The sequence below is a fragment of the Coenobita brevimanus genome, chromosome 88, assembly GCF_032717465.1.
Source record: "Coenobita brevimanus isolate Jiangsu-jjx chromosome 88, ASM3271746v2, whole genome shotgun sequence".
Lineage (NCBI taxonomy): Eukaryota > Metazoa > Arthropoda > Malacostraca > Decapoda > Coenobitidae > Coenobita > Coenobita brevimanus.
In genome coordinates, this window is record NC_137041.1 from 13,818,516 (window position 1) to 13,841,519 (window position 23,004).

At 42.4% G+C, this 23,004-nt stretch overlaps 1 protein-coding gene across 1 annotated transcript; it reads left to right on the forward strand.

Moving 5' to 3' along the window:
• The first annotated feature begins 7,114 nt into the window (after window positions 1–7,114).
• LOC145411211 (E3 SUMO-protein ligase ZBED1-like) lies at window positions 7,115–8,194 on the forward strand. The gene has a single exon (XM_080281276.1). The coding sequence runs from the start codon at window positions 7,115–7,117 to the stop codon at window positions 8,192–8,194; it is 1,080 nt and encodes a 359-aa protein (XP_080137402.1).
• The last annotated feature ends 14,810 nt before the right edge of the window (window positions 8,195–23,004 follow it).

Below are 23,004 nucleotides of genomic sequence, written 5' to 3' on the forward strand. Positions count from 1 at the left end.
GAGTTAATGGGGGAGGTCGTGAAGAGGTTGATGGACAGAGCGCAGTTTGGACCGATATTGATTGGTTGATGAATGAGCAGGTGGAGGTGGAGATGAAGGAGACTGAGGGATAGGTGGAGACAGAGTAGATTGAGGGATGTGTGGAGGAGAAGGGGGGTCAGGAGGTTGGGTAAGTGACTCTTCCAACATGAGGCCACAGGGTGCTCGCTTTAAGTCATCGACATGGACCCATCTGGTGTCCTTAGTGGACAGGTCCTGGAGGTGAAATTTGTTGCCTTGTTGAGTGAGGACGCGGTAGGGCCCTGTAAATTTGTCATCCAACTTAGAAGAACGCGTATGGGAATGAGCAAAGACAAGATCGCCTACATTGATAGTGATAGGAGAGGCGGATTTATGTTGGTGCTGCAGCATGTCCTCCTGAGAGGAAGCCAAAGTGGATTGGACATACTGGTGGATTGTCTGGAAGTTGGCCAATTTTAGTTTAACATAATCATCCATGTTGTAGATGGGTTCTGGCTTTGAGGATAAGAGAGAGTATGGGAGGTTCTTGTCAAAACCAAACAGGACGAAGAAGGGAGATTCAGCAATGGATGCATTGATGGAGCTATTGATTGAGGACGCCACTTGGGGAATCCAGTCATCCCAGGACGAACTATGGGAGCCTAGATGTCTGAGGCACTCTAAGATTTTTCGGTTGTGGCGTTCTACAAGGCCATTGGAAGCCGGATGGTTAGGCACGACATTGCACTTACTGATATGAAAGCGGCGACAGATCTCATCTAGAAGGCTATTGTTGAACTCCGTACCGTTGTCATTAAGAATGGTATGAGGGGTACTGAATGGGCAAATTACGTGATCTACAAAGGCACGTGCAACGCTCTTCACGGTCTTGTCAGAGAGGGGTACGAGGACACAGTAGCGGGAGAAGTGGTCGACCGCTACGAACAAGTACTCAGCGTCGGTTTCCGTGAAAGGTAGTTTTAAGAGATCGATTGAGACAGTTTCCCATGGACGTGATGGGATTGGGTATTGTAAGAGAGGTGCATGTAAGCCAGTTGATCCTTTGTGGGGGTGGCAGGAGAGGCAAGAGTCACAGTAGGCATGGATGTCGCGGCGCATGGTTGACCAATAGTATTTGAGATGTGCTTGGCGCAAGCATCGGTCTTTACCTGGATGGGAAGCTTGAGGGGTATTATGAACAATGTGAAGAACCTTTGGTATCAGGGCAGTGGGGACAAGTTGGCGGACTTCGCGATTGGGCATGTCTTTGCCTGTTAGTAGTGTTTTCCTGTACAAGAGATCATCATCTAGCATGAACTCATCTAGTGATATTGGCAGAGTAGGTAAGGTCGAGGCATCACCAGATTCTAGGAAATAAATGACTGTGGACCATATGGGGTCTTGGCGCTGAAAGTTTTGAACAACTTCTGACGTTAGTGTAGTGTTTTCAGTGACTTCGGGCTGCAGTGATGTTATAGCTGCTGCTACGTGACGTGAGAGTGCGTCTGCGACTACATTCAACTTGCCTGGTACATATTGAAAAGTGGGATTAAAGTCCTGGATGATGACAGACCATCTAGCTAGCCTACCTGTTAGGTTGCTATTCTTGAACAAATCACATAGTGGAAGGTGGTCTGTTTGGATATGCACTGGATAACCATAGACTATATCTCTGAAATGTTTCAAGGACCAGACTACCGCTAGTGCTTCAAGATCTGTGACACTGTAGTTACGTTCAGTGGTTGTAAGGGTGTGACTAGCATATGCTATTACGCACTTCCTTGATGCTTCATTGAGTTGCATCAAAACGGCACCAAGTCCAGTGCCTGAGGTGTCTGTGCAGAGAAGGAAGGGTGTGGTATAATCAGGGAACGCTAGAACAGGGGCATTTACAAGAGCTGTCTATAGCTTTTGGAAAGCCTGTGACTGGTGGTTAGTCCAAACAAAGGGCACATTCTGCTTGAGTAAGTGGATCAGAGGAGCGGCGAACTTTGTGTATTCTTGTATGAATCTACGATAATAGCCACTGAGGCCCAGGAAACTTCGTACAGCTTCGGTAGTGGTAGGTTCTGGGAATTTAATAATCACCTTAGTTTTTTCCTCATTAGTATGAATGCCTTGTGCATCTACGACATGGCCTAGGAATTTGATTTTCTTTCGCAGGAAGTCACATTAACTGAGATTGATTTTCAGGCCTGCAAGCTGGAGGCGTTCAAAGACTTGCCGGAGCTTGGTGAAATGGTCAGGGATGGATTTACTCACAACAATGATATCATTTAGGTAAGCAAAAAGAGAGTGTCCCATCATACCGCTGAAGACTGAATGGATAAGTTGCATGAATACGGAAGGACCATTTCTCAGACCAAAAGGGAGTCTCTTAAACTGAAAATGTCCGGAAGGGGTGCTAAAGGCTGTAACTGGGCGAGAGGATTCTTCCATTTCGACCTGCCAGTACCCGCTGAGGAGGTCTAAAGATGAAAAGACTACGTTATTTTCACCAAGGGATTCTAGCAAATCAGTGAGGACGGGTAACGGGAAACGGTCTGGAATGGTGACAGAATTGACCTTACAATAGTTGACTACTGGTCTAAAGTTGCCGTCCTTCTTTGGTACTAAGAAAAGTGGGGTATTCCATGGACTGACGGAGGGTTCAATAATGTCTTGGTCTAACATGTTCTGTACCATTTGATCTGTCTGCTTTCTCTGGCTGTGAGGAAATCGATATGCTGGTATGTAAATCGGCTGAGTGCCTGGTAGTAGTTCAATCGTATGTTTGACAAGGTCTGTTCTACCCATCGATTCACCGGGTAAGGCAACCACGTTTCTGTACGAGGTCAGAAGGTCGAGGAGTTAAAGGCGTATTTTCTGGGAAATCTGTGCAAGTGACATATGGAGCATATCGGGTGAATATGTCGGTGCAGATCCCATAGAGTTAATAGTACATACACCGATTGGCGTACTATCATCAGTCTGAATAGTAGGAATTGAGGAATCCTGGCACACCTTTACGGCCACTGAGTATACTAGGAAGTCTCCAATCTTTACACCACTTTTAAGTTTTAGTGGATCATTTGTGACATTGAGCAAGTACAGGTAGCCTAAACTGTCCTCTAAGACTGTACACCACGCTGACTCATAAGTCAAGCCATTCGCACAACACGTCTCAGGTAGTGTTAGTACATCCACTCCTTCTTTCGCACCGGCAACACAAACAGAGACTTTGGTGAACTCATGTGGTAACAAAATTGTGCACGGATTCGTTACTGCACGTTTCGTCTCTGTGTGTTGGAGAAGATCATGCACACTGTGTGAGGTAGGTAACTGAGACATGTCTGAGTCAGCGATAGTGTTGTCGGGAGAGGAGGTAAGAGCCATTTCCGAAGACTGAGATGATGTATCAGTAGACATTAAGGAATTTATGTCCTTGCTCGCAGTCAGTAAAGGAATGACCTCTGTATTCTCAGATGATGATGGTGGTTTGGGCTGGTCTGGACTTTTTGGTAGCGATCAGGACAATGGTAACCGAAGGACTGATTTGATCGTAAGAACAGAGAATCCAGAAATGTCTATACTACCACAGGCAGGTAATAATGCAATGGAGTGTTGTGCCATGGTGGAGAAACCAATAAGGGCATCTGCGGGATACTGCAAGTCATTAGTGACATGAAATTCAATTGGGATAGGGGGCAAATCTCTGTGTAGTTTGACTTCTAGGGTGACTCTTCCCTTAACCATAAACTCTGAGCCTTCGACACCACATAGGCGAATGTCTGGTGGTTCTAGGAAACTGACGTGGTTGTGATGTCGTTGAAGAAGATGTAAGGAATTGTAGGAGATCAGATTTACTATAGATCCTGTGTCCAAGAAGAATCACGTTGGTATGTCATGCCTGCATCTGAGAATGACTAAACCTGAGGATGTTATGGGACCTACATGGCGGATGGGTTTCTGGTTCTACGTGATATTGGGCCGATATGGGCGCGGCGCTTCCCCCGACTGTTGGCGGTTGAGGTAACGACATTCCTCAGTGGTGTGAGTCGTGCTTGATTTGTGGTATTTGCAGTGTGGACGACGTGAGCAGGAAGGTGTAAGCTGTCTGGTTTGGGAGTGAGGACGTCTGTATGTACAGTCGCAACTGGATGCTCGATGTCCAGGATGACCACAGTGCCAGCAAAGAATTGAAGATTGTCTGTTCCGTCGGACGCTTGATTGATCACGACCTGCGGTAGGAGAACGATGCGTGGCAGGTCTGCCGCTTGTGGTAGGACGGGAGTGAGATTGGTCTGGGGTAGAGGAGGTGTGACAGACTGAGGTGGCCAAGGGTTGGGTGGTGCCCTGACTCATGTAGTTCGAACCTGTTCTTTCATGAATGGCTTTAGTGACCTGAATAATTTTATCTCCTGGATTGAAACCGATTTCCAAGGCTAGCTCTCGCTGTTTAGGAGTAAGCCAGTGAAGGAATCTCAGGTAACCCAATAAGTCAGCAAAGTTGGTGAGTGAAAGCATTGGAATGCCATTTTTGTCTTCTAACCATTTCTTGCCTACCAGTAATTGGAGCATCTCGCTACTAGTTGCTTTCATGGAGGCGGCAGCTTCGCGGAGCTTGGCATGTTGCGCTGGGACTCGCAAGTCCTCATCTAGTTGGTTTAGGAGATTAATGAATCCCATGAGAGACGTGGTATTTGAATGCTGGCAACAAAGGCTGATGAGTTTCGTACGAAAATCAGCAAAGGTATGAATGTTATCGAAATGTCCTGCACAGATCGCGGATCCGATGCCCGATTTGCCGTGGTGCAAGCGACCCATAAGGTAGGCTACTTTGAGCGATTCATCGGTGATCTGCCTATTGTGGATGTCTGTTTCGACTTCTCTGAGGAAATCATAGACAGACCAAGTTGGGTCCTGGCTGGTAAATTTGGGACGATGGGCATCGTCGAGATAGATAGGCTGTGGAGGGTTGGCCATGGCTGGAAGTACAGAAGTGGCGGTAGGAGAGGTGTGGGAGAGAGAGAAGGTAATGGTAGTTAAGGGCGAGCAAGACTGAGTATGAAGTGAGACAGGAGAGTGAACGATAGGGGAAGGAGTAGAGGAAGAAGAAGGGAGTGTAGAGGCAGGAGTAGAGGAGGAGGTATCTGGATTTGCGAGTGTTGGATGGGTAGTAAGTGGGTCTGCGGGAAGTGAAACGGAAGTGTCAGATACAGGGCGGTGGTACGCTTTGCCACTTCGTAAATGAGTGATTGTGTTAGAGTCGGCAGACGGTGTATGATCAGGTGATGTTTCCGAGTCGAGAGGGCTGGTATTAAGCGGTTGACGTGGAAAGTATGACATTTAATGCGGCAATGGAAGATGAGATGAAGGATGAAGATGGATACGTAGGTGGAAATGTAAAATACAACAATGAGAGAATGGAATACACGAGTAGGTGTGAACACGAAGGAAGATGCGGGGATGGATGGTTGAAATAAAAAGCGAAGGATGAGATGGATCATAAATAACGTAAGTGAAGATGAAAACGGGGTAATGGAAGTGAGATGGAATATTTACAAAATATCCAATCTGTAGAGAAAATCGAGGATAATCTCTATAGAAAGGTAAGGTATACTATAGTTACACAGTAGAGACGGGATTGACGAGATGTAGGACTTGCAGGTGTGGCTGGGCGTAGCGGGATTGGGGCGGGGTGGGGCGGGGCGGGGCTGCGGTGGAGAGACAGCTGGGTGGAGAGGAGAAGAGACGCTGCGATGAGTCACCGACAGGGAGTGGCGGTCCTAGGAGGCTCACGTAATTCAGACCACATGTGAAGACAGGGTGTGGCGTCGTCGTGGCCGGTGGTGGGGTGTGAGGGCAGATGTTGGTACAGTGCAGGTGTAGAGCTGTTGAGTTGCAAATGCAGAGAATGGCAGTGGGCAGACAGTGGACAGACAGTGATAAGTGGCACCGTGGGGGCAGGATTTATGATGAGTTCGGAACGGGTGCTGGGAACAGGTGCAACTGGTGCGTAGGTCAGCGATGGTGACACTCGCGGGCAGGAACAAGGTGTGTGGGTGGGGTCGTTTGAGAGGTGAGCACTGGTGAGAAAAATTGTACACCCGGAAAGCACAGCCGGTTATTACACCACTAGAGGCACTGAGGAGGGGTGAGGCTGTGATGTGCGAGACGTCGTGTATCTGTTGGTGTCACTAAATAGTGGAGGAGGCGGTCAGAATCTGATGGTTCGAAACACCGCTGCTACCAAATGTAACTTGCAATACTTTGGTGATAGAAACTCCGTGTACAAACAGCTAGATAAGGAGTTTATTACGAGCTCACAACAACATAGTCTGCCCTACTTGAGTGTCTGCTATGAACTGACGCAATAACGCCTTCGCCCAGGCTTGGGCTCTGGGAAAGCGTGCTAGGTCAGCAAGTTTAGTGGGGGCATGTATGCACTGGGGGGGGACATATATACATCGGGGGTAGACATATTGTGGAGGGGGTACAGTTTATTACTTCGAAGATGGAGTTTCCTTTCCTTTAACCTGGCAAAACATTAACTTTTATCATTTCCTAGGATTTGACAGGATGTATTTACTTGGTGCAGGTGACAGTTGGAAAGATATATATATATATATATATATATATATATATATATATATATATATATATATATATATATATATATATATATATATATATATATATATATATATATATATATATATATATTGTTAAATGCCATTATTTTCTAGATAACAGCATGCTTAATTAACTCCATACGCAGAAAATTTCTTAGGTAGGATGAAAGGTTTTGCCTGGTTATTAGAAATAAGCAAGTTCTTCTTGTCATTAGTTATTTGTTTGAATTTTAATCAGATGAATAATACTGGTGACATAGTGTGCGTAATTCCTGGAAAAATTTATTAATTAGGTCTACAGCTAAAAGTTTTATAGATATATATTTTTTCTACTGGAGAATTATATATATATATATATATATATATATATATATATATATATATATATATATATATATATATATATTTCAGGTTTTAATGAACTCAGCAAAAGGAAAACATCCATGGAGTGTAATCTGGGATTATTTTGATAAAGACTCACAAGCCCCAAATAGAGCAAAATGCATGAAGTGTGGAGACAAGCTGCTGCATTCCAAAACACATCCAATCTGTTTAAACATCTAAGTAAACAGCATCCTCTTGAATATAGTTCAGCAATGAGAGATAAGGAAGAAAATGTTTCAGTCAAGGGAGCAAATTATCAGCCTAAAATTCAGCAAGCATTCCTGCAATCACTAAACTATCCTCGAGCTGCAGAAAAAGCCAAAGCACTTGATAAAGAATTAATTGACATACTGACAACTGACACGCAGCCTGCATCAATTGCTGAAGATGAAGGATTCCAGAAATTTGTGAAGGCATTAGATGCTCGTCATGATTTACCAAATAGGCTAAAAGTAATGAGGGAAATGTTGCCTAAGATGTACAAAGAAGTGAAATCAGAGTTAATGAAGCTTATGGAGAAAACCAGATTCCTAGCCCTTACGACTGACATCTGGACATCCCGCCAAACCCAAGCATATGTATGTGTCACTTATCATTTTATAACTTATGCTTGGGAATCGACGTCTGTGATTCTGGAAATTATCCAGCTTACAGAGAACGACGCAGCAGAAACAACTAAGTCACAGCTACAGCGTATTGCAAATGGGTGGAATATCAGTGACAAAATAACTTTAATAGTATCTGATAATGCCTCTAACATCACTGCAGCAGTTCGACTGACAAAATGGAATCACCTTCCTTGTTATGCCTGTACACTGAATTTAGTGGTGTCAAACAGCACTGAAAAGAATGAGACCTTGAACGGTGTAAGAAAGAAGGTAAAAGATATAGTGACCTATTTCCATTCTTCAGTCAAAGCCAGTGATAAACTGAATGAAATTCAAAAACAAAACAAACTCCCAGAACATAAATTAATCCAGGATGTTGATACCTGCTGGAATTCAACACATCTCATGATGGACAGGTATATAGAGCAGCATGATGCTGTAACTACAGTACTGTGTCTTCTTGGACGAAGTGAAATGTGCCTTAGTTCAAGCGACGTAGAAACACTTAAGGCAGTAGTGAGAATTCTAGCGCCCTTTGAACAAATCACACAAGAAATGAGTGCCAACCAACACCTTTCAAACTCCTAAGTAATGTCCATTACGAGAATGTTGCAAATAAGTACAATTAACTCTGCTCAAGATTCGATGTAGCAGCTATGAATGAACTATACAGTGACATACAGTTAGAGATGAAGAGATTCTCCAACATTAAATGCAATCACTGTCTTGCTGCTGCCACATTTCTTGATCCTCGTTTCAAGAGAATTGCATTCAAGAATCCTGTGATGGCAGGTCAAGTCCAAAAGAGGCTGACAGGGGAAATGTCACAAATCTCAACAATGTCTGAACAGCAGGACAAGGACTTCGATTCCAGCTCTGGAGATGACCCCAAACCCTCAACCTCGTATGAAAATACACCGGAGATGCCTACACCAAAGACCTCTTCTCTGTGGGATTGGTTTGATATAAAAAGCCAAGGAAGCAGAAGTTCACAGAACTTAATCAGTGGAAGCAGCACTGGAAACGCGCCTCTATGTAGAAGGAAAACTACTGGAGAGAACTCAAGACCCTTTCTGCTTTTGGAAAAACCATGGGGAGTTGTGTCTCCGTTTATCAAAACTTGCAAACAAATATCTAACTGCTACTGCAACTTCAGTACCCTCTGAACGACTATACTCGAAAGCTGGTAAACTAATTTCAGTAAAGAGAAACCGACTTAAGGCTAAAAATGTAAACATATTTTTATTCCTCAACAAGACCAAGAGCCAGGTGAAATCAATCCCACAGATATACAAAAAGTGGAATGTTTATTTTTAAAGACTATATAGTAATTTCTACTCATTCTCAATTTATTTTACGTTTTTGGATTATCACTTATTATAAGTCACCTTCATATATTGAAAACAGAATACTGCATAGGCAACTACAAGTTTGCTGCCTTCTAAACAATTATTATTAATATACTGAGAGTCAAGCAAAATTTTGTTAAAAAAGCTTAAAATATCAATTAGGTTTTGTTCACACACACACACACACACACACACACACACACACACACACACACACCTACAATCTATTTTTAATCATGGAAAGTAGTTTCCAATCAGAATTTTCTCTAATTTTACAGTTTTATAGTATAGTTTTGGATAATAATGAAAAAAGTATATTTTTTGATTTATGGATACTACTTTTCAGTCAGAAGTTTCAATTTATGTTTACATATTCATAGCTATGGATGACATGTTGAATATATTGTCATATCAAGTATGCTGGGTAAACTACCGATATAATCTCATTTACCCCATTTACTATACTAACATTTATATAAGTGCTAGATGTCCAAATATATAAAATAAGCAACACGTCAGTAATTAATGTATACCAACACGAAATATGCTGTAGTAGCTGCATATATATATATATATATATATATATATATATATATATATATATATATATATATATATATATATATATATATATATTGTTATGAAGGGGGATCTGCCAGTTAGGTAGTCTCGTACCTTCGAGACGTTTCTGGTACCGTAAGTTCCTGTATGAGTCATCAGAACTGCCAGTTTGTCTGTTGTTTGTGAACGTAGTTATTTCGTAAGTTAAACATTCATTTATCTCTATGCTCTTTTTCTTTATAATGTTTTATTTAAGTGATTGCTTGTTAAATTATGTAATTTAAGATCGTATGGTAAATGATTTAGAGTGTTATGTAATGTGAGACAACTCTAGCATGTTTTGATGTCTCCTAGTTGGTAACTGTTGTTACTAGGGGCTGATGCAAGACCAGCACGTCCGAGAATGTTTGAGAAGTAAGTCTTTCTAGAATAATGCAAGCTTATATAAGATGGGGTAGAGATTATTACAAATTCAGTGGGGTGTCAAGTTAGTCTGTGTGAAGTGCAGTCCGTTTTAGTGTAGTTCAGTGTCAGTGAAGATTGTATACTTTCGGTACTTGTAAAAACAGTGGCAAACAGTGACGAGTTACTGAAGTTTGTATATCATTGGAACTTAAGTAGACAGTGAAGTGTATTAAATGTAATTACTGTCAATGAAGATTATTTTCGGTACTTGTGTAATAAGTGAAGTGTTGGCAAGCATTAAGTGTACTAACAGTGAAGTGTTGTTAAGCATTAAGTGTAATAGCAATTAGTAAAGTGTGTATAGCTCAAGTGCTTGTGATAACAGTGAAGAGAAGTTGAAAAGCATTAAGTGGAATTACTTGGAAAATAAAGACAGTGAACTTGAAGGAGCCAGTGTTTATTTTCGCCTCAGCTGATCTTTTGTACTGCACACCTAAAGGCTGACCATAGGAAGAACAACTCGCTGGCAACGTCCTTCCTGTATTGTACTACGCTGTTGGAGCCTGTGGTGGTGTGGGGACTGGGTCGTAACAATATATATATATATATATATATATATATATATATATATATATATATATATATATATATATATATATATATATATATATATATATTGTTATGAAGGGTGATTTGCCAGTTAGGTAGTCTTGTATCTTCGAGATGTTTCTCGTACCGTAAGTTCCGGCATTGGTACGTGTCAGAGTTGCCAGTTTGCCTGCTGTTTGTGAGCATAGTTATTTCATAAGTTATGCATTAATTTTTGTGCTCTTTTTTCTTTATAATATTTTATTTAAGTGATTGCTTGTTAAATTATGTAATTCAAGTTCGTATGGTAAATGATTTGGAGTGTTATGTAATGTAGGAAAACTCTAGCATGTTTTGATGTCTCGTAGTTGGTAACTGTTGTTGCTAGGGGCTGATGCAAGACAGTATGTCCTAGAATGTTGGAGAAGTAGAAGTTTCGAGAGTAATGCAAGCTTATATAAGAATGGGGAAGAGAATAGTCAGTAAGTCAGTTGGTTTGAAGTTTTTAGTCGGGTTTCAGTTCAGTGTGAGTGAAGTGCAGTCGGTTTTGGTGCAGTTTGTGGAGAGTTGCTTTGCAAGCATTAAGTGTAATTACTGTCTGTGAAGATTGTATATATTTGGTACTTGTGAAAACAGTGACGGGTTAATGAAGTTTGTATATCATTGGAAGTTGAGAAAACAGTGAAGTGTTGAGCATTAAGTGTAATAACAGTAAAGTGTGTATACCTCCAGTGCTTGTGAGAACAGTGAAGTTGGAAAGAATTAAGTGGAATTGTTTGGAAAATAAAGACAGTGAACTTTAAGAAGCCAGTGTTTATTTTTGCCTCAGCTGATTTTGTGTATTGCACACCTAAAGGCTGACCATAAGAAGAACAACTCACTGGGCAACGTCCTTCCTGTACTGTACTACTGCTGTTGGAGTCTGTGGCAGTGTGGGGACTGGGACGTAACACTGGTGTCAGGAGTGGGATTATTATTTCAGGGCTGCAGTGAGTCTAATCTTTGACATGGAACAAGAAGGTGTCCAGACAAGAGGCCGAGCAGGGCAGGAAGACAAGGAGACATTGGTTGCAATCATGAAGCTATTGGAAGCACGAAGTGTCCAACTACTGGCAATGACTGAAGGAGAGAAAGAACTCAAAGAACTAATAGAGGCACGAACTCTAGTAGTGAAGGTACAGAGGAAACAACTAGAGGCACAATGTGAAGAACAAAAAGAACGATATGAGCAACTTCAAGAGGCATCAGAGGAACAACAGAAGAAAGTACAACCGAGGATGCAAGGGCAGCTAGATGCATTCATGGGGGAAATCAAGGAAGAACAGCAACAGCTTAAGGAGGAAGTAGATGCCGAGCTAGAGTAGCAGAAGTATGAGGTAAGCAATAATGTGACAGAGCGTAAACAGCATGTAGATAAACAATTGAAGACAGTTAATGAGGAAGTAGTAACGGAGTGCAAACAGCATGTGGAAAACCAGCTGAAGATTAGCGAGGGAATAGTGACAGAGTGCAGACAGCATGTGGACAACCAGCTGAAGTTTAGTGAGGGAATAGTGGGGGAGTGCAGACAGCATGTAGACGACCAGTTGAAGTCAATTAGCGAGGAAATAGTGATGGAGTGCAGACAGCATGTAGACAACCAGTTGAAGCATGTAATCAAGCATGAGAAGATAATTAGTGAGAAATTTGAGGCTGTAGAGAAATATTGCACTGCTGAGCCTCAGGTTAGTGTACAGGGAGCGTATGAAGGGAATGGACAGTGTATGGTGAATCTTGATGGATCCTGGGCATCTGAAGATGGCATTACAGGGCTAAATAATCAGAATGCAGAAGTTGTAAGTCCTGGACTTAATTATGATGCCTCAGTTATTAGGCCCCAAACCAGTGACGTGCATGGCTATAATGGGGATCCAGTTAAAAAGAAACCTCAGGATTTTGATGGTAGAGTATCTTGGGAAGCTTACCGTGCACAGTTTGAGTTACTTGCAGATCAGAATGGTTGGGATGATAAGGGGAAGGCTGCAGAAGACCCACCACTGAAAAAATGCAAGAGAACCTTGATGAATAGTGTGCGAGAAGACAGGACAGATGACATGCAGCATAATAGGAATGGGAGTCATAGGAAGAAATGCAGCTGTACTGTAGTGATGGGGCCGGCGTCGGACGAAGAAGACCTGGGGAGGATGCAGATGGAGGATGCTGATTTACAGCCAGTGCTAGAGTGGCTGCAGCAGAGTACAGTGCGACCATGTTGGGAAGAAGTTTCCGGGTTGAGCCCTGCGACCAAGAGCTACTGGAGTCAGTGGGACCTTCTTCACTTGAGCAATGGACTACTGGAGCGTCAGTGGGAGACAGCCGATGGCCTCAACAAGTATTGGCAACTGGTGGTTCCGAAGAAGATGAGGTCAGAGATCTTGGATGAGTCCCATAACAAGATCACTAGTGGGCACCTGGGAGTGAAGAAAATTTTAAGCCGGCTGCGACAGAGGTTCTACTGGATTGGTATGCATCAGGATGTTGAAGAGTGGTGTCGAGCCTGTGATGTGTGCTGTGGCAAGAAGGGACCCAAGAAATGTGGTTGTGCCACTCTTCAGCTGTACCAAGTGGGTGCACCGATGGAAGGAGTCGCGGTGGACATTGCTGGACCTTTGCCACTCACTGAGAGAGGAAACCGGTATATATGTGTCGCCATGGACAACTTCACAAAGTGGCCAGAAGCCTATGCCATCCCCGATCAAGAGGCAGCAACTGTTGTTCAGGTGTTGGTTGATCAGTTTTTCTGTCGTTTTGGGATGCCACAAGAGCTACATTCAGAGCAGGGTAGAAACTTCGAGTCTGCTGTGTTCCGTGAGTGCTGCAAGTTATTGGGGATCAAGAAGACCAGGACGACCCCCCTAAGGCCAGTCAGATGGGATGGTGGAGAAATTCAACTGGACCCTGGGGCAAGAACTGGCCAAGTACTGCATTGATGGACAAACAGACTGGGACCAGAAATTACCTGCTTTGCTGATGGTATATCGGTCTGCATCCCACGAGTCTACCGGCTACACCCCTGCAAATCTGATGTTGGGCCACGAGTTACGTTTACCTGTCGACTTGTTAATGGAAAGACCACCTGGTGAAGAGCTGCCTACAGACACCACCGGCTATGCGAAGCACTTTCAGGAAAAGCTGGCTGAGGTATATCATCAAGTGTGAGGAGCCCTCAAGTTTTCAGGAGAAGTGATGAAGTGCAAGTCTGATGCCAAGGCAAGTGAAGTGAGCTTCAAGGATGGTGACCAAGTCTGGTTATACAATCCTCAGCGTAAGAAGGGACAGTCATCAAAGTTGCAGAGCCCATGGGCCTTACACTGTGTTGGACCGCCTGTCGGACGTAACATATCAGACTCAGGGAGGCAGGAAGTCTCGCCCAAAGGTGGTACACGTGAATCGTCTGTGGCAGTACCATGGGCCAGGACAGTACAGCTGGGATGTCTCTGAGGAATTGTGCTCACCATCAGCCGAGGATGTTGAGGACCAAGGAGCTGAAGTGCAAGAAGATGGTGACAGTTTCCCGAGGGAAGAAGTGAATCAAGAAGAGGACCAAGACCTTCCTGGAGGAGTGGACTATGTGGAGGAACAAGGACATCGTCGGAAGCGGCATAGAAGAAGACCTGATAAGTTGAAAGATTATTTTGTATATAGTTAGATGTTTCATTAAAATTAGGGTTTATGTTTATGTTTGTGTATACCCTGTGGTTTTGTCGGGATGACAAAGAACTAGGGAGGGGGTAGTGTTATGAAGGGAGATTTGCCAGATAGGTAGTCTCGTATCTTCGAGATGTTTCTCGTACCATAAGTTCCGGCATCGGTACGTGTCAGAGTTGCCAGTTTGCCTGCTGTTTGTGAGCATAGTTATTTCATAAGTTATGCATTAATTTTTGTGCTCTTTTTCTTTATAATGTTTTATTTAAGTGATTGCTTGTTAAATTATGTAATTCAAGTTCGTATGGTAAATGATTTGGAGTGTTATGTAATGTAGGAAAACTCTAGCATGTTTTGATGTCTCGTAGTTGGTAACTGTTGTTGCTAGGGGCTGATGCAAGACAGTATGTCCTAGAATGTTGGAGAAGTAGAATTTTCGAGAGTAATGCAAGCTTATATACGAATGGGGAAGAGACTAATCAGTCAGTCAGTCGGCTTGAAGTTCTTAGTCGGGTTTCAGTTCAGTGTGAGTGAAGTGCAGTCGGTTTTGGTGCAGTTTGTGGAGAGTTGCTTTGCAAGCATTAAGTGTAATTACTGTCTGTGAAGATTGTATATATTTGGTACTTGTGAAAACAGTGACGGGTTAATGAAGTTTGTATATCATTGGAAGTTGAGAAAACAGTGAAGTGTTGAGCATTAAGTGTAATAACAGTAAAGTGTGTATAGCTCCAGTGCTTGTGAGAACAGTGAAATTGGAAAGAATTAAGTGGAATTACTTGGAAAATAAAGACAGTGAACTTTAAGGAGCCAGCGTTTATTTTCGTCTCAGCTGATTTTGTGTACTGCACACCTAAAGGCTGACCATAAGAAGAACAACTCACTGGGCAACGTCCTTCCTGTACTGTACTACTGCTGTTGGAGCCTGTGGCAGTGTGGGGACTGGGACGTAACAATAGAGAGAGAGAGAGAGAGAGAGAGAGAGAGAGAGAGAGAGGGAGAGAGAGCCTTAGTAGTCGATTGGTAATCGATTACATGTCATGAAATTATCAGTAATCACGATTACTAAAAATAAATGAAAGAAATTCCCACCACTAATACTACTTGCTGAATAAGTACTCAGTTTATCATAAAACCATTACTGAACACTTAGGTATATGAACTCACAATCATTTCCACATTTTTGTTTAATACAGAGTTGAAGGTTGTTAATAAATTGTAATTAATGAACTCGTGCATATAAATTTTTCTTTTATGCGGCGTTAAAATTTGTTAATAAAACACCAACACATTTGGTTTGAGCAGCGTTAGAAGTTATTAGAATCTTGTTCACTTTCCGTCGAGTATCCCCCAAAGCCTTCATTGTGCAACCTCTAAATATTGTTCAAATCTGATGACATTTTTACCAGAAACATGTCTTGTCATTAGGAACAGAGGCGGCCTTGTGGAGCAGCAAAAATATAAAGTTTATTTTTTCAACCACCCTAGTGTGTGCGTGTGTGTGTATTACAGCGGGTGTGTATTATCGTTAGTGAATGAGAGAGAGAGAGAGAGAGAGAGAGAGAGAGAGAGAGAGAGAGAGAGAGAGAGAGAGAGTTTTAGGGCTCCCGGAAAAAAAAAATAAATGAAGGAGTCCATTACTCGGCGCCAATAAATATTCCTTTCCACATCCCAGGCTGAGAGAGTATTGGTCTGGCAAAACGGAAGCCAGTGATATATTGCCTTGGTTCTTTTTTACCAGTTGTTCCCCTCCTTTTATCTCCGTCTGAGAGTAATTCTTAGGGTTATACTCCGGGTGACAGGGATGACCGTATGATATCTTTCTAATGGAATCATTTTCCTTATTAAACTTTCTTTTCTCTTCTTGTATGGCTCTGCAATGAACTTTGTTGTTATGAAATGTTAAGGAAAATATCAAAACGTAATATATCTAATAATTCGCTAAGAAATGGTTGCTAGCAAGCCTACAATGCGACCTATGATACTGGTCTTAATAATTTACTCTCAGTGGCTTTTGCCCCTTCGTGTTCGGAAGTTAACATTGGCATTTCCCTCCTTTGTCCTCAAAATTTCCTCTTGTTCTGTGTGCAATTATTTTTCATCTCTTGTTATTTCGGTGCTATATTGCTCCATGCGTTATTGTGCTTCACACTGCTCCTCTCTCTCTCTCTCTCTCTCTCTCTCTCTCTCTCTCACGTTCATCTTGTGAGTACAAGTCTTCTTCATCTGTTTTTTAATTAATTCCTATAAATCCCCCTCTGCTTTATGTACTTCTCACTTGTCTTCTTTTCCTCTCTCATGCTCTGTAGTTTTCATATCTACTGTCACTGAGCTCGAGTTTTTTTCCTCCGTGTTGTAGTGTGAGCTGAGAGAGCGTGAGAAGGTGGAAAAGGAAACCTGTGAGTTATTGCCATAATTTTTGTTTTCTTGTTCTCTTTTCTTTTTGTTTGGATTGCTGTTCAATTCAGTCTACTTTCGTTGAACTATTTTTTCCATATTATACTGTGGTAGCACAAGGAAGGGAGAGGAGCGAGTAAAAGCAATTTAAACAGCCACAGGACAACTGTGCAGACCCGCTTCACAGCAAGACATTTTGTAACCTACAGGTTCATAACTGAAACAAATAGGAAATATTTTGGACAAAAAAGAATCTGTAATAACACAAACTTATCCTTAACACTGTTTTCGGTAACGCTTCTGGACGCAGTTGGTTGCTTCCGTTTCCTCCTCTCCCCCCTCCTCCGCTTGGATACAAGGCTTACCTTGCCCATTCCTGTCGGAAGTTTAGCGTTTTCCCTATTATCCCCGTTTCATTTTTCTTGTTTAATTCTTTTTCATCATGTGTCATGTAGCTATAATATTTTTTATTTTGTTACATTTTTATTTAATTCTTGGTATTTCCTGGCTGTGTGTGGAGAACGTTGCTTGTCGGCAAGCAAGTTAACACCGTTATCACCTGGCTGGATATAATTACTGGGCTGGGAGTTTTTACCTGAGGCAGCCACTTACCTCTGGGACATAAGTTAACTGGATCGCTAATGGGATTTCACCTCAGCGTCCTTGGTAATGAGTTAAAGGGGTAGTGTGGGTAATGGGTAAAACACTGAGAGTACAGTGGAATTTTGGCTGGCATGGTGATTTTTCGTGATTATGAAAGCGGTAGGTCTTGTTCTAGTGGTATTTGTGACATTTTCATTTTAACCAACCTGTTCAAAATACAAGAAATTTTTGCTGTTGTACTTTTACTACGATCACACACACACACACACACACACACACACACACACACACACACGTGTTACTAATCTATTAAGCTATTATGACAAGAGTTGCAGAAACATCACAGAAAAGAGAAGGATGTGTGGACTGTATCTATCTAGATTTCAAGAAAGCATCTGACGGTACGGCGCCAAAGACTTTTATGGAAGCTGAACCAACAAGGAGGAATCCAAGGCAAACTGTAGTGTTGGATGCCAGATTTTCTTAAAAAAAAAAGAAAAAAAAAAAAAAAAAAAAGAGAGAGAACAGTATTAAGGGGAAATAACTCATCATAGAGGGAAGTGACTAGCGGAGTTCCACAGGGCTCAGTGCTGGCACCAATTATGTTTTTAGTGTATGTAAATGACATAGATAGTAACACTGAAAATGAAAGCTATCTAAATATGTTTGCTGATGATGCAAAAATACAAAGGAGAATTACTAACAGAGACTCTTGTAGAGACCTAGAAGAAGAATTAAACAAATTTCATGAATGGAGTAATTAATGGCAAATGGAATTCAGTGTGGACAAGTGTCATGTAATTACGTTTGGTAAACGTGAAAAAAAAAAAAAAAACAGATTGGGATTATAAGTTAAGAAGTAAAATCCTACACATATCAGAAACAGAGAAGGACCTAGGTGTGATTATCAATAACAAACTATCTCTGGCTGACCACATCAGTGAGAAGGTACGAAACATGTTTCCACTGCTTGCAAATATGAGAATAGCATTCACATACCTAAATGAAGACATGCTGAGAAAGATAATAACATCATTCATCAGACCAGCCCTGAAGTATGCATCAGTAGTCTGGAATCCTCGTCTCAAGAAACACATAGATAAGATTGAAAAAGTTCAAAGGGCCGCTACAAGATGGGTACCAAGCTTAGGGGATCTAAGCTACGAAGCAAGACTTGAAAAACTGAATCTGCCAACACTAAAGGAGAGAAGGAAAAGAGGAGACATGATTATTCTATATAAATGCACATTTGGGAAGGGAAAATAGACATGAGTATATAACCTATAGGGAAACATCAGCAAGTGGATAGTGCAATAAACTGCATAAAAAGAGAGGTGATGAAGACGTAAGGAAATTTAGTTTCCCAAACAGGGCAAATGATCAGTGGAATGCACTACCAAATGAAATAGTGTGTGCCAAAACAAATCTAAATTTAAGGATATGTATGATAAAAGTGGTTTAATACACGGGACAGTACGAGCTTGACTCATTCCTGTAAAGATACAATTGGTAAGAACAGTTAGGTAAGAACACACACACACACACACACACACACACACACACACACACACACACACACACACACACGGTGACGCAATCGGTAGAGAGGTGGGCTGCAGTCCTACCGGATCCAGGTTCAAATCTCCGCTGGGGCAGGGAACAGTTTAAGGATCTGAATGTCATAAAATCAGACTTTACTGATCTACCAGCTGACCCCCCGACATGTAAAAATGCCCTCTCTAATACCAATACACCAGTCCTATATGAGACATCCCTAGCATGTATTCAATTTGGACGGTGGGTGTTAGCGCCGAAGTGGTGACATGAAGAGGTGTATGATATGTAGGAGGACTACTGGGCCTTGGGAGCTGGCTGTGAAGCCTATGCCCAGAGTCACACACACACACACACACACACACACACACACGTGCACTGACGAGGAAAACACTGCTTATTGTGTACCACACCACCAGCTCGAAGGGAAGGAGTAGACAGTGGAGGTAGCCGTTGGTAAGGAAGTGGATTTCACGCAAGGGACATGTGTTGGTACTTAACATGCACAAGCTTTATTTTTCCAGCAGTCACAAGCACACACAGTTGACGCTGACATTAGAGACACTGTAGCATCTGTTTTACATCCAGCTACAGTGTCTGATCATTGCTAGGTACAGAGGCACAAATAAAAAGGTCTGGAGAACGGGTAATTGAACCCCAGATTCTTCATTTGCTGGTTGGGCGTGTTTTCATTACACAAACACCATCCCCAGGTAATTTCAGAAACTACTAATCCTTCAAATATCATATTCACTATTCAGACCACCATAAATACAATACATTAAAAGGACAAACAGGAAATTTCCTGCTAACACTCTCGCCCGCCTCTATGAACCATAGAATATGAGACAAGTACGAGAGAAGTAATAACCTGACACTCGCCTATCTGGCACCTTTGTGAAAGGGGAGGAGTTATGGAAGTGTCAGGACACTAAAAATCATAACACACTACATAATAGCTAGTGACGTACATATTGTTAATATAAAATATTGACATTGGACGAAAGTCGTGCCTAAGCTCGAGAGATCCAGAGGAAACTCCACAGTCGTGGAAAGTTCCACACACACACACACACATACCGCTCGCTGGTGCAGTGGTAACGTTCTCGCTTGCCAACTGGTGGACGGGAGTTCGCGCCTCGCTCAGGTTGCGAAAAGTTTCACTGACAAAGTGGGTGGTTACTGTCCCCCTTGAGCAAGGGGACGGGTGTGTACGTGTGTGAAGGTCACAGTCTTGCCCTTAGATCGGACTATATGAGCTCTCAGCTCCCTTCCGGGAGGGTAAAAGCTGACGATCACGACCATCAAGTGATCCTGACCGACCCGGTGAATTACACACACACACACACACGTACGTGCCCTTACGCATGACCCAACCAGTCATGTACAGGGGAAATGGGATTGACAGGGCAGAAGGGGTTAAGAGAGAGAAGAGGAGCTGTGAGAAAGGCAGGACCAGAGTGCAAGGAGTCAGCAAGCATAAAACCGCTCTCGCCTCAGTCCCGCACGTGTGAGATGCTTCCTCTGGCGAATAAATCTGTGGTCAGATCCCAGGCTCATCTTTACCTTCTCCTGCCGTCCACGACGAGGACAACTTGATATTCTTTCCTTCTTAAAAATCCTTACAATCTAACACATTTTTTGGAGACGCTCGGCGACAGGTAAGATATTATTCGGTGGCAGTGGTGGGATTCGAACCCACACCTCCGAAGAAAATTATGGCTCCTGCCCCCACTTCTTCCCAAAACACCATTCCTGTTCACACACAGTTACCAGATAAACGATTGTCTAGCAACACTTGCACGATCACTTATCTCATATTCACTAGTCTGAAGCGATGATGTAATGTGTAAGAGGAAACTTTTCTCGACATCGTGCCTGTATAACCGTCACATAGCATAGCTGTTAGATCTATACAATCATCACGACAAATGAAAATCACTTATATTATCTGGTGTGATATTATTACTAAGAAATAAGTTCAGTGGCTCATCCAAGCCATTTCAGCCCCATTCAGGTCTTTTACAATCAACCCCACCCCAAATCACGTAAATTATTCAAGGCCTTTAAGTTAATTCAGGTACTGCCTCATGCATTCAACAAGATCATCATCATCAGATCCAGTCAGAGTAATTCAGGACCATTTTTGTAGGTTCAGGTATAGTCAGGTTAATTCTGGCTGTGTTCACACGTCTTCAGACATGGTAACTATGCTGCCTGAATGTCTGCATTGATAAATCACCCTGCCTGACATATGGAGGTGGTGGCTGGTCAGTGCCATATTCAGTTCTCCAACCAACTATAACAGAGGTAAAGTCATATCCAGTCCCACAAAAAACATTTTCCACATTTTTCCATGACCAGTGTGACAATGTACGATAGATTTAGGCAAGAATCCTAAAGACACCATGAGACATAAATACACAAATGGACCGGGGGGGAGGGGGAGGCGCCTAGCGAGGTATAACTCAAAACTCGTCTGAAGTCCATTAACGACTGACATGAGATAAATAAATCATGTTTAGGATCTTTCAGGTAAAATTTGATCCTTTCAGGTATAGTTAGATTCATTTAGGTCATCTAACATCCAAATCACCTAATCAAATCACTTGAGTTCACTCAGGCCAGTTTCAGTCCAGCTTAGTTCAGGTAAATAATTTCAGGACCATTCAGTCACTTAAGTTCAGTCCAGGACCATCACATCCTCTGACGCTCAGGTAGATCGGTTAAGGTCAGCTTTGTTCCAGTTAAGCACATTTAGGTCACTTAGGTCCAGTTAGGTCTAGTTATGCTCATTCAAGTTACTTAGGTCCAGTTAGGCCCATTTAGGTTAATAAGTCCAGTTAGGCCCCGAGTGGTACGTCAACTCCACTTTAGGTCCAGTCAGTCGGGCCACTTCAAGGATTATAAGGCTGCCCCAGGTCCAGTTGAGTTTATTCAGGTTCAGTAAGGTCTATTGAGATTACTTCGGTCCACTGGGGTTCATTCCATTCCGTCATGTCGCTTCTCATCACGTCGGGACCATTCAGTGTTAGCTAAGTCCATTCATACCCAGTCAGGTTCATAAAGGTCGTTGCATCGAGTCAGGACCAGCTCAGGTTCACTCTAGTCGGTCCAGGTCCAGGAGTCTGCATCCTATAAAATTCATTCAAGCACAATCAGTTTCAGGCAGCTACCGTAATGGTCCATTTAGGGTCACACATTTATCACGCCAGCTTAGATACGTTCTAGTGATTCCAGCTCATTTCAACATTTTTCAGATCCAAAGAGATTAGTTCAGAAGTATTTTCAGTTCATATGGGTGCTTCTTGTTCACTTCAGAACACTAAAGCATTTCACGTCGTAGCAATGAAGGCGTGTACTCTAGATCTTCCCTAGTGATGCAGTCATTTTCATGATACAAGAGTTCAAGTTCCGTTAAATGCTTTAGCGCCCGTTAGGTCCGTCATATTGATACAGGTTAGGGCATAATACATTTGTTCAAGTTTGTGAAGGCGCGTGCCTTATATTACAGCCAACAGATAAATAGTTTTGACATAATATCAATCAGATTTTTCAGGAGTGGGTAAGTAGGGTAGAAATGAGTGAACAGGATTAACTGTGATAATTGTGGGTGGTGGGGAACAAAAGTGGAAGCTACAAGATGTCAAGAAAGATATTGCAGGGCAGTGGCAGCAATTTTTATAGTTCCCTACCCAATCAGAAATGGCAGGGGTGGATCCGGAGCAGTCTTGTTCGGCAAGAATGAATCTTTTTATAACAAAGAAATTCAGTGGGGAAGATGTATTAGGGCAGAACTAGTGGAGATCAATGGGTAGGACGATGTGAAATGGTACTGGGTGATGAGAAGGGTGTGGTGAGTAAGCCCTGTTACAATTGATGTTGTGTGATGGAAATGATGTGTAGGTGGAGGGAGACAGAAGAACGGTTAGGTGGGTGTAAAGAGGAGGACAGATTGTGCAGCAATGACTGAGTATGGTGGAGTTGTGGGCTAGAATATTGCGCAAATACACACACTGTAGTCATTGTGTCCGGACGTACAAATTGCTTCAGTCAAAGTTTCTCCTGAGAACAACAACAGTAACAACAGTGTAAAGGTAAGCGTACACCATTTCATAAAAATTGCGTATTATGCAACAGGTAAAAATAAAATAATTCCCGTGATACAAAATTAGCAATAAAACAACACAAAATATCTCTCAACAATGCAGAATAAGCCATTCTGAGAATATCACCTTCGTGTAGGTCAGAAGGTCCTCG